We start from the raw sequence: 12,814 nt of genomic DNA on the forward strand, positions 1-12,814 counted from the left end.
AATTCTGTGTTCATATGTTATGCAGAGTTTATCACTTCCTACAATTCTACACCAGCCATTTTAAGTATTGTACAGGCACACAAGGCAAAAAAAAAAAATAATAAAAGCTATGTGAGCTCTGAAGTAATCCTCATCCCAGTCAGTCCTGTACAAGCACAAGCCAGCTTTTCTGGGCTGACGTAGATTGAAAGATTTAAGCTCTATAGAAGCTTTGGTCTATTTGAAATTGATGAACAAATTCCATTACTGCTCAGTCAAATAACTGCTGTTAGTGCAAGATTTTTTTTTCCAGGTATAGAACAGCTCAGTAAGCTCCACTTACTGAGGAACTAAAAAATAAATTACATATTGAAAAAACTCTCTTAAAGGAACACTAAGCCTTGATCTTGAATCAGACATATCAAAAAGAGGAATACAAAATACATATGCTTACCAAAGAATCAGTCAGGTCTCTTCGGTAGACAAACATACGACTGGATGACTCATAAGATTTTGAGATGGCCAAGTCATTTGGTTGTAGTTCATGTTTTTCTTTGAAAATGGAAAATAAAACGCAGAAGCTTCAGAAAAGTAGTATAAACTTTCTTAAGAAAAGGAGTATAAATATGAGAAGAATATTACAGTTATATTTGAAAAGTCACATCAGCTTTGTGGAACGTAACTCAGCATCAAACACAATCCCCATGCAATTCCAGGCATGGGTTCATCATTTCCACACCATTCAGAACAATAAAAGTAAGATGTATCTGATGCTGGACTAAAGCACAAACAAAAATATATGCTTTCAACTTCAACTTAATATAGGATAAACCCTTACATTTTCCAGCCTAACTTCCTATGCATTATTGAACATTTCATTTCAACCCAATGTATCTACCACAAGCACAGTGACTTTAGTTAGAGCAATGCCTCAAGAGACAGAGCTGTTGTGTGTCTCAGGCAGAAAAGAACGAGGAGATGTCATCAATAGCCATTCACCCCACAGAGAAGAGCAATGGGTGGAAAAAAAAAAATAACAAACCAACCCCTTGCTAATTAATTTACACAAAGAAATTCCTCTAGACCTATAGCAATTTGTTTAGTAACCAGTTGAGTGAAAGAGCAGAACCCTCCAGACAAGCAGTGAAGAGAAAGGACTTTTTTTCTCCAGTGGGCAATCTTAGAGGCACCAGAGAAAAGTGGAAGAAAAACTAACCAAAAACCCAGAACAAAGTTTAAACATCCATGCCCTAAGAAAACTGTCTTTTCCTATGGGCTTCAAGAAATTTTCTGGAGAGCTGACGTGATATTTGATTACAGTCACTGTACTAATGTAGACCAAAAAGAACTACAAGCATGCTGACAGCCACCTCAGACTCTTCATGGCCCATGAAGGAGGAGTAGGAACAGGCATTCAAGGGCGAAGTATCAAAAAACGCTACTCATTTTTGCCATTTCCCTTGCTCACACTGACACCAGATACATTCATGCTGAACTATCAGTATGTCTTTCCAAGGTAATTTTGAACAAAAAGACCTTGCTTGTTCATTTTAGGAGTATAATAAAGATGTGTTCTTCAATGCTCATCCTGCTGCCCTCCAAGCGGATGGCAGATGACAGTTCTGAGTCACACAAAAAAGAAAAACAAAGAAAAAATGAAGAAATCATGGCAGGCTGCTGACTATTGCACACAGTGCACAAGTGACAATGCATAAGCACAAATTCAGTACCCTTGTTCTATCTCCAATTAATTCAGTCAATAACAAAGAGCATTTTAGGAATTACAATAGTCATGTACAGATGACAGTCTGTTGTACCAGCTTTTTAATTATTATTTCTTACTGAACAGCCAAATGGCAATTATTTCTATTCTATGGCTTTTTCAGTCAACAATGCAGTTAAGAAATGATATTGTTTTTCATTGCTTGTGAATTGTCAGTTTTCTTTACATAAGCAAGTAGGCAGTTAGTGCCAGATTCATTGCTAGCGGAGCAAAGCTTGCCCTGCTCCTGAACAGGAGCACGAGATCTGAAGAACAACCGCAGCAGCCTGATCTTGCAGGGCTGCAAAACACACTGGATCTGAGTTTGGGCACGCACAAGGGTAAATGTGTCTGCAAGAGATGCAACCCAGCTGGTCAAGATACCAACATGCAAAACTCCCATATGGCCACCCTTTGCCTATGGTGCCCAAGCTCTTGACTGTTGGTTAAGGCTCCAGCTTCTGCCACTCACACCAGAGACCCACAGAATTATTTAACTGTGCTTAGTGTGGGGGAGGAAAATGCGGGCTTCCAATTCTGAACTGGATACATAAGTGGGACAATTCAGCATTTGTCTATATTTCATTCAACTACACTGCCAAAGAAACAAGCACGAGTGAAGTATATTTAAGGGCTCATCCTTTGCCATAGGGGACTGACATCCACCAATGCTAGCTGAGAAGATGACCCAGGTGTTGTAAAGGCTTAACCCTACTTTGTGGGTCCACTTGTTCATGCTACATACCCAGTTACATTGCTTTATTTTCAATAAGAGCCCAACAAGGTATTACAGTGAGCAAACCTGAATAAAAGATCTTAAGACCTGATAGCTTGGCAGTTCCCTACTATCAGCCTACCCTCAGGCTGATCCTCCTCAGAAAAAGACAGTAAGCCTCCTCTGTTAAACAAGAAACACTAACAGGCAAAAAACGTCAGTCATAAGCAAGTTTGCCTACAAAGTACTGCTAGGTCATGCTCAGTATCTCATCTGTGCAAATATATGCCTCCCTTGTCTCTATTGGAGAATATTCACTACCCATCCTGTAAAGAAACAGCCACACATTCAAAAGCTGTTATTCCCTTTTATATTTTAAAAGAAAACCTTTCCTCAACACCTTCTAAATTAATTTAGATCTGAAAGTTGAAGATTTATGTGTGGGCAAAAAAAAAATCTTGTAATACTGTTGAAAAGGGGAGTCTTTTGCAGTCCATTTCCAGCAAGGGAATGCCTCATCCAGTGTTACTCGGGAATGAGCTGTTTCCATGGGAACGGCTCTGGGAAGCAGCTCTCATTGTTCCATAGTCATCCAGCTGTGGGCCACAGCTGTATCCTGCACCAGAGAATCCCAACCCTCCCTTACATGCTGCACTAAGAGGTGAGTGGTTGGATGAAGTAAGATTATTTACCACCAGAGAACGTGATGATCACCAGTGCCAATTCCTCCTCCGGGTACTGGATCTTTTCTGCAACAATCTTCAGTATCTCCTGCGCTGAAGTGGTTACTTGAGCTTTCACACTGACGTAGGAGTGCTCCGTGATGTACACACGGCAGAAAACTGCACAAAGCAAGAAAGGCAGGCTCAGCAGCAGCCAAAGGCACCCTGAAGGAAACAGGGGAAAGCACAGCAGCCCCAGTCCCAGCTGCAAGACAGGCCACTCCTGCACTCTGCCCAACAGGGGCATGAAACTGAGCACAAACCTCACCATTTCCCCACTTCCGACCTCTTCACTCTAGGAAATGACAGGGACAAGCAAATGCATCTCCATGGGTTCATTTCAGGGAAGCCTATTTAAGAGTTCCTACCCTGAGGACTCAATGTATACAAATTCCCTTGCTGTGCACCTTCTGTAACCACTACAGTCTTAGCAGTTATCATCTTTTGTCCTTACCTTCTAGGCCCAGATAAATTAGCATTCTTTTGGTGTGTCTCATACCTGCTGCAGAAACTGTTTTGCTCCTCCACTTTCACCTGGAACAGCATCCTTCTCGAGAAGCTCCCTGCTCTGTAACTACTCTTGCTAGCTTATCTGTCTGGACATTTAGTGGTGTGCATTGCCAGGGCATTTTTGCACCAGCAGAGGCTGCCTGAACAGCAGTGCAATTAATTCTGACAAATCCATCCCGAGTCATTTGCAATACACATAAAAGGGACTCATTTGGAGAAAATGGACAAACCCTGGGCCCATCACTTCCACTGAAGTCCTAGAACCAATTAGGCTATGGAAACGATTCCCATCAGTAATGCTGCAGGAAGCTCATGTAATGTTTTGTTGTTCCTTCAGAAGCGAGGTATACTCCCTCTGCTTCCCAGAATTTTAGGTTTGCAGTCTTTTTTGCTGAGTTTGCTGTAGCCAGTCATTTGAAATACAGCTGCCATACTTAAAAAGGGAAGAAACAGCTGTAGACTTGCAAAAATATTTTAAAAATGACACCTGCTAATGAGAATCACCATAACTCTGGATTTCATACTCACTTCTGTGCTTAAACTTTCAATTTTCTTCTACTTTTGTACTTCTTATTGCAGATAGGCTGCTACCATGGCAGTATAATACAATATTTTTCTTCTCCAGAAATGCTGTATTTTTATTGACAGATGTATGCAGCAACAGTTCCTTGTCTGTCCTATGAATCTTCATGGCTTCAGGGCAGTACCATTAACTGAGACCATGCCAGAAATGGTTAACAACTCTATCTTACTGAACATCTTTTTTGTGTGTGTTGTAGAAGAGAAAAATGAAGATAAGAAGGAAGGAGGAACTCGACATTTAACCTTGGGGAAGAAAAGCAATTTGATTTTATAATTTTTTTCTTAACCTGTCTGTGCTGACAGACAGTAAATCAGGTGCTCAGCATGTGTCAGAATCTTTCTTCAGAATACATATAACTCGTGAATAGACAGATACATCAACTGCACTCTAAATAAGAAAATAAGTAAATCTGACATAAATATTTGCCCTCCATACGCAAAGTGCAACACAACTTGCCTGCAGTGATTTTGTTTGAAGCCTCAACCTCTGTCATTTGGGAGAGGAAAATGACAGCAAAATATTAACTTATACTTGAGCTACTGATGTATCTTCTGTTTAGCACCAAACTAACCCAACCTACAGGTCAGGTTCTTGAAAACAATCATCACAGCAATTATCCCAAAACTCCCCCCACAACACATCTTTTAAATGTTCTGTGGTATCTATGGGCATGGGCCATGTCATCCCTTCCAGGAGCCCACACTGCTCCTCAGTGAAACGCAGTAGGGAACACTAACAGGAGGGCATGGGCACGCGCTGTAAACCACCCTGAAAATACTTACATTAGGAGGTAGAATGCTCCTGGTCTGATCTCTGCCACTGAGGGCAGGAGCCATTGGACAAACCCATCCTTTACAAGCACCATCATGTGGCAGCACTCCACAGCCCATCCCATTTCCCTCCATCGTGCTCAGGCACCTGCCTCTTTCCCCCTAGTCTTGCACCTTCTATTTCATTCCCTCAGTCCCAGCACATTCCATGGCTCATGCTCGCAAGAAGAGAGTGAACAGCAATTTATGGCCTTGCTGAGTCCAGCCTTTCTTGTCCCTATGGCCATTCAGTCTGTGCCCTCTCTTCTATACTTTTCATGAGCTGTGTCAAACTTTTTAAGAGGAAAAATGAGTGTGGAGGTTTTCATCCAGAAATGACATTCTAGAAGCAGCCTCGTCAGCCTAAACCTCAAATAAATTTCAGGCAGAAAAGAGGCTATCTATCTACCAGCAGTACATAATGTAAGGAGAGACTTGTCACTACAGGAGCTCAGTTCTTACCGTGTCACAAATGAGCACTAAAAATACCCTATCTCAGCCTGAACTTCTGGAGTTCTTCACCAAGAAAGGAAGATAATACTGCGTAATTCTGCCTATTCTCTGCTTGTGTGCATGTTATTCTCCTCTCTGCCTCCTTCCTCTCGCAGGCCTTACAGCAGGGTGAAAGCTTCACTTTACCATTGCTTTAGCAGCAATGAAGGGAAAAATGAAACAGTTGACATTAAAACATAGTGGCATCTCACTCGCTACATGGAAATGTTTTTGTGGAGAGCACCTACGTAGGTTCTCAGAGTTAGAAGATCCTGCTCCACTTAACCTGACAGGTGCATTCACCTCTCACACCCAGGATCTAGGTCAGGAGACTATTCCTGCCCTGTGTTACGGTTTCCAACTCTGATGGATAGGCTGTGAGCCACACAGCTCTGTCACAGGGCCACAGAGGAACCGCGCAGGTGGAAAGCCTGAGATATCTCACTCCACTGCTGAGTGCCTGCAAAGCAGGAGGCAGACAAGTAATCTTCACACAGGCAAATCTCTCTTCTTTCGGGGCCCCAGGGCTCAGTTCAGAAGCTGTACGCCTGGAAGCAGACTGTACCCTAACAGGCAGCTCTTACTAAAAAGGTTACCCTGACATTTAAAAGTACTGTGCAAGGCTTTTTCCCATTCTTAAGTCATACTTACTTTCTTCTGCTTCATTCATGGTTCCTCTGTGCTGCAGCCAGTTCTCCTTCAGACTGAACTGGTGGAAAAAGGTTTTGTTCTGCAAGGGAGTAGGAGAGGAAAAAAAAGACACAACAATGACTGTCTGCATTCCTTCCCTTTACCATGCAGCAATTGATAAAATACAGCATTCAATGCATACATCTGGCCAAAAAGGTTGCAGTATAGGAAATTAACCCACCCTTCCTGCATCAGTAAGCTGGAAGTTGCCTAACTTAATAATGGTAAAGGTGGGAATTTCTGAGGAAGTGAGACATGCCTATACCAAACAGCAGCCACACCTCAAGGTTCTCTGTAGTTATGTGCAGAGGTCACTTCTTACGTACTTTTCTCATACATATTTCCTTTGTACCAATCGGCCTATTTAGCAATTTCATTACAATACCACATTCTGCTTCCTGTATTTCCACTGTAACATTTTAAGCCCTTTACATGCTTCAGCCCAGGTACTTCAGTAGGTCAGCAGTTCAGCCCTGCACAATTCATATGTCTCCAGTAGCACCTTTTCCTTCTGCTTAAATAGACAAATCCATGTTCCTCTTTCTTTCTCTCTTTCTCTGCTCTATCACAACAAATTCCCCTTTGCTTAGGCTGTTTGACACCTGCAGTTGATGCCTGTGCTCAGACTGGTTTGCCCAGGTTTTCTGCATCTATCCAGCCAGGCGGGACAAGCTCCCAACTCAAAATATTCAACAGTGACATCTCAGGACATGCTGTTAAAATGATAATACTGTCACAGCCACTGCAGGTTAGTTCACACAAGTGATATACAGGTGACACTGCCATAAAAAAAAATTTCCTTAAGCAATGTTGCAGGTCTAGCCTCACTGATGTATCCTGTCATGTTTTTGGTCACCTGTCACTTTCAATTGAACTGCCAAGAAAAGAGTGAAAGTGGAGGGAGGGAAAGAAAGAAAGGTTGTAAGTTAGCTAGCAATGAGCAAAACAAGGTTTGTGTTACCTTTCGGTGTGGTGAATATTCATCCACAGTGCTGAAACAAAAAGGAAAATTCTAATTATCTTTCAATCCAAACTTTAGAAAGTTTCAGCAATCTATATATATATATATATATATATATATATATATATATATATATATATATTTTAATTACAGTCTCCACAAAATGGCTGTAGAGATCCTTTAGTGAAAGCTGAGGTCACTTGGCTCAACTACAAAACTTTCATGGGAGTCACAAAGTCAGTACAGAAAAAAGAAATGCTGCCAGTCTGGGAGCTCCTGGAGAATGCCGATACCAGTGGCAGCCAATGTCCTTCCAGTTCTCAAATGGACAAACCACAGAAATAATTTTCACCTGCTGGAGAAATGTACCAAGGGAACATCTTTTAAAAATACCATCAGATTAATAAAATAATAACCCTGACACTACCATTGAGAAATAGATCTGCTTCTCAATATTGCATGAGAGAGAAGGAGAGATAAGATGCATCATCTGAAATCAGAGACTGCTGAGTGACATTTTGGCAGTTTTTCCACAAAGTTCCACACCACCCAACAAACGTCAGATAAAATGGAATAATCTGGCTCTATTTTAAAGATTAATTGTGAAAATGAATACAGTACTTGTATCACTCATCCCTCTATCTTTACAGAATTACAGCAAGATGACAACAAAAATAAATTACACTAAGGAAAATGAGATCTGATAACAAGGATAATCAATACTTACTGACGACGATGCATCCCAAGTATTTTCTGAAATTCTTTCAGCTCCTTCTCAAGAACGGGATATTCATACACATCATCTAACACATTCCGGTATATTGTCTACAAAGTAAAATAAATACTTTATGCAATCATCTAATAACTCAAAAATAAATCTGAAGTATCCCAGCAATGGTCTAAATCAATCAGGCGGAAGCATACTGCAACAAATTTCATCACAATTCTTTAGCAAGATCCGTGATTAGGGAATGTCCTTGCTTATTTTTACAGGCTAGTCAGTGCTCAGTTGGCTAAGAAGAAACACTCTGTATCAACACCAAGTGAGTGAGCAAAATGTCGATGCTCATTAGTCTACAGACAAAATGGCACTCATGGTTGTTACACAAAATCTAAGTTAATTCAGGAGAATCCATTCTGAAGCTTGAGAACATAACACACCAACATTCCGCATCCAAAATGGTAAAAACAGATTTATGTGACTTAGACTTTTAAAATGAATGCTCTACTCCAGTTTTCCTCATATTTGCGTACATTTAAATTAATATCTCTCACAAACAAAAACATGCTCTTAATTTTAAGCCAATAAATAAATAAACCTAACTTTTTCTTTCTGGAGGAAGCGTTTTCTGACTACCCTCAACTAGGAGTCCCAGTTAACTTTGGGAGACACCACCACAAGTAAGAGGTAAGTCAAATGAATTGGCTTAGTTGGTTGAAATTGAGGGAAACGTTTTTTCTATGCCTTTTCAGAATCTGCACACAAATGCTACTCTTTTCCTTCTAAAAATATTCATACGTATTGGCTGAATCATCAAGTTGTTTTAGCCCAATTAATACTCCTACATCTAAGAATCTCAGCATAAATAATTCTGAATTATAAACCTGTATATTGCTTTCACACATATAACTTCAACCATCACTTACGTTACTACTGTTTTGTATCACACCAACTCCTCAGGCAGAAATATTGGGTGTACAAAAACTGGACAGCCACACACCCTTAGAGACAGAAAGGCACTGCACCAAGGTACATGCAGCAGTATAACCTGGCTGGTGGCTGGAATGATGCCCAATTTCCAATACAGTACTACACAGCCTAGTACCAAAGAGCAAAAATCCTAAGGTCTCTGCTCTCATATGCAGAATGTCCTCTTCCAAAAACTTTATACTATACACTTTGTATTATAGATATCAAGGACAAAATTTAAATATGAAAAATGATGTTTTATACTTTTTCCTGTTGCAGCTTCTGAAACACTGTATACTAATTAAACAGCATTGAAATGCATCAGGAAGTGATTCAATACCTTTAAAAATTGTTTTAAATGCTCATCTTCATGTAACCAGTCTTTGTAGAGAGAAGTCCACTGAGACACCAAATGCAAGACCTTTCGTTTCCTGCAGGATACATCAGAGTCATCTTCTTTTCCTTGATGGTTCTTTGCACAATAGGTGCAGTAAGTTAAGGAAAATAAAAACTAAGAATTCATTGAAACTTTGAAATTCAGCAATGCATAATCATCTTCCATGTTGCGTGGCAATGAAAGACTATGTTTGACTACACTGTCCAGTTCTGAACGTATACCTATCCTGTTTGAAGCTTTGGGAGTTTCATCAACTTTTTGGAATGAAATGCTCAGTAATATAAATGTTCATTCTCTATGTCAATAAAGCTTTTTTCCTTCCTAGATTAGAAAGAAAAGTCTATGAAAAGTAAAATCCATTTAAAAGAAATTATTCAATGTTGAGTCATAACTTTCCTATAGAAGCTGGAACAAAACTTTGCCCTGCACACAGACACCAACATGAATGTCTGCATGAAAGAGGACAATGCATCATTACAAGAAAAATATTGAGCAGAGGAAGTCAGTTTCTTTTTCCCTGTACAAATTACGCTGTAAGCCGAAATAACACTGTTAAGAAAAAAAGAATCAATTTCCACTATTGTCCTCTATTCACAAAGCAGAAACAGCAAATGACAGAAGATATTCACATTATACATCATTCCGGTCCCTTTGCTATTCTTTTTTTCAGTAGGTGAAATGACTTTCACAACAAAAAGAAAAGAAAAAAAAAAGTTATTTCAATTCATAGCTCCAAGTTCATTCAAGCAACATTCTATAGCTTATAGAAATAATCGGAAATACAAAGAAAGTTCTATACTGTATCACACAACAAAAGGTGCAGATATTGTAAAATACCTATTCTTCACATACTTTGCAGTATATTACACAGGTACTTAACAATTAACATTTATGTTCCGGATAGGTTTTAGCTGATTTTAAACACTGTTTTGTAAAAGGTGAAAAGATTCATATAGCTTTAAACAAAAAAAAAAAACAACATTTATAAGGTTTGCATTGTTGGTATGAGTTAAGCTTGACAATATACTAACCTAGGTGTCACTGTGTGATGAGTGCTAACACAACACTTAAAAGGATATTGCCTCAGAAGTGCCTGGCACAAGTCATCTGTTGTCATGAAGACTGTGTATGTGAGAAGGAAGTCATCCAGGAGAGTTTCTGCAGAGAAGGACAAAAAAAAAAGTCAAAGGTACAATATATTTTTGAGAAGAGGAAGACAGTACCTATTGTTAGTGTGCATAGCAAGAAAAAAGCCTAAAGAGTATATCACTGATTTGTCACAGAGTTAACAATACATTCACACTGCAGAGATGAGATCCTTATTAACAAGCACATCCTCAGTTCTCAATGAATAAACAAGCAGAACTATACACAAAATAAGCCACAGTTCAGGAATGAATATGAGTCCTTATCACAAACACCACATTCCAGTTGGCTCTTCTGAGTGGTTCCAGCTATTCAACATTTCCACCAGTAAGTTGTTTCAGAATTTCAGAAGACAAATTTTTGTAATAGAAAACTGAGATTGCCATGTACTCTGGTGAACATCTAGGCACAGTATTTGAGAAGCAAAAACAAGCATACTTAAATGTTCAGCTAGTTAAGACTTGTGTGCATCGATAATTGCTGGGATACTTTCTCTCTGGTTTACTTAATTACATTATTCAAAGTTATTTTCTGCTCCTGACATTCCTGCACTTGGTTTCTATCAATATAACTAAAGGCACCTGCCAACAGAACACCTCTCCTGCAGCCATAACACCTCAGGCTGTCAGGACAAGAGGCATTGCCAACTCAGACCTCAGCGTAGTTTTCACATTCCTCATTCTCACGCCAGGCTAATCTTAGGGTTTATCCAAACCTTCACCATGCACACCAGATGCAAGGAGGAAAGCTGAAACAAAAAGGTTTTTTACAAGATGAGAGCGCTCAAGGGAAGTCTTGTGATGGCATCCCACAACCCAATGGCACAGAGACACAAGACCAAGCCAGACTTTTCCCAGAGGCATGCAACACAATGACAGAGGCAAACATCAGAGATTGCAACAAGGGAAAATTTATCTAGTTAAAAGAGACTTTTTTCCCCTGTGAGGACAGGTTGCCTGGCTAAGCTGCAGAAGCTCCAGGACCAGGGTTATTCAGAGCCCACCTGGGCAGGACCTGAGCTGCCTGTCTTACTGAGCCCACTCTGAGCACTGCCAACCCACATTGGTTTGTAACTCACACAACTGTGCTTCCAATTTTAATTACTCATAAAATTATATATGATGTAGGAATGAATTCATACTTCATTCACAAACAAAACAATCTTTAGGATGCAATTACTCTGTTTTACCAAGTAAGAACAGCAAAACAGATAACTGTAGTAATTCTGGTAATATATACTGACATATAAGTATTTCTTTGAAGCACAGTAGAGCATAAACACCTTAGCAGTATTACTACTTGTTACTAGTTAGCTGTTACTAGTAACTGTTACAAATGAAGCAGTGATTCACGTGTGGACTTACAGCTGCTAAGACTGAAGGACGAACTGCTCCTTAAGGAGAAAAACAAGGTTGTGCCCTAATTTCCTTATGTGGGTCTCCTCACTGTCCCCGATCTCAACCAGCTAGTGCCTGTGAATGCGTGTGCAACTGAGAGCTTCCCAGAAGCTCTTCAGACCAAGAGCGTAATTTCACAACAATTTAGGCCCATTTCAGTCACAGCTACCTTTCTGTCTGTAAACTGACTTCAAAGATAAGGTGTAGAATGGCAATAAATTCATCCACGTATCATTCAAAGCCAGATACCATGTGAATATCACATGGATGGATAGCTAATGATAACCCATCCTGTCAGCATGGGACTAAAAATACCTCTGCTGTCATTAACAAAAGAAAAGCAGCTGAGAATCAATGCCTTTAGCATAGTTGATCTAGAAAGACTCCTGATCTGAAGGGGCATAACTGAAGCCTCTTGCATTCACAAATAAGACAATAAAATTCTTTATATTTCACCGACATTGTTTTAAAACTGTGGAAAGTATTATCTTTGTATAAAAGGGACATTTTGTCTCCGTAAATGAAAAGATCTTGTGAACAGCTTGTTCTGTATCCAAAAGGTCAGCAGTTCATTCTGTTGCACATCTTTTGTTAGCTACAATGCAGCTATTAAAGTTGGAGGTTTCACAGATATTTATTTGGAAGCTCCAATTCTTGGAGACAATAACCACATCTAACCTGCTATTCTAGTTCTTGACCAAACTATATGTAGTAGTGCTGATCAAGTCAAAGATACAGTTATAACAGATTATTTCCACAGAAACTTTCTATTCTTTTTAGGTGATACCTTAGTTTCAGCAATAGATAGCCATGCATTTAGAAAAGAGATGAAGTACTTGCTGAAAGAAAACTGTAAGGCTTCTCAACAAACTTTTGCAATTATTCAAAATACTGTGACTTCATCATACTAGCTGGTGTTAAAGTATCAGTATAAAAGCTTATTTTTAATACCTGATCATCT

At 39.6% G+C, this 12,814-nt stretch overlaps 1 protein-coding gene across 4 annotated transcripts in view; it reads right to left on the reverse strand.

Moving 5' to 3' along the window:
* The window catches only part of RAPGEF5 (Rap guanine nucleotide exchange factor 5), a 150,416-nt gene that overhangs the window by 24,587 nt on the left and 113,015 nt on the right, over nucleotides 1-12,814 (reverse strand). For all 4 annotated transcript variants that reach the window (XM_052693721.1, XM_052693720.1, XM_052693723.1 and 1 more), the window contains 7 exons: nucleotides 10,390-10,468; nucleotides 9,254-9,398; nucleotides 7,951-8,048; nucleotides 7,224-7,254; nucleotides 6,224-6,302; nucleotides 3,149-3,298; nucleotides 434-531 (listed from right to left, as the gene is read on the reverse strand). In XM_052693721.1, coding sequence (XP_052549681.1) covers nucleotides 434-531; nucleotides 3,149-3,298; nucleotides 6,224-6,302; nucleotides 7,224-7,254; nucleotides 7,951-8,048; nucleotides 9,254-9,398; nucleotides 10,390-10,468 — 680 coding nt within the window. The remainder of the gene's footprint in view (nucleotides 1-433; nucleotides 532-3,148; nucleotides 3,299-6,223; nucleotides 6,303-7,223; nucleotides 7,255-7,950; nucleotides 8,049-9,253; nucleotides 9,399-10,389; nucleotides 10,469-12,814) is intronic.

The sequence above is a fragment of the Tympanuchus pallidicinctus genome, unplaced genomic scaffold (genome assembly GCF_026119805.1).
Source record: "Tympanuchus pallidicinctus isolate F22 unplaced genomic scaffold, pur_lepc_1.0 scaffold3, whole genome shotgun sequence".
Classification (NCBI taxonomy): Eukaryota; Metazoa; Chordata; class Aves; order Galliformes; family Phasianidae; genus Tympanuchus; species Tympanuchus pallidicinctus.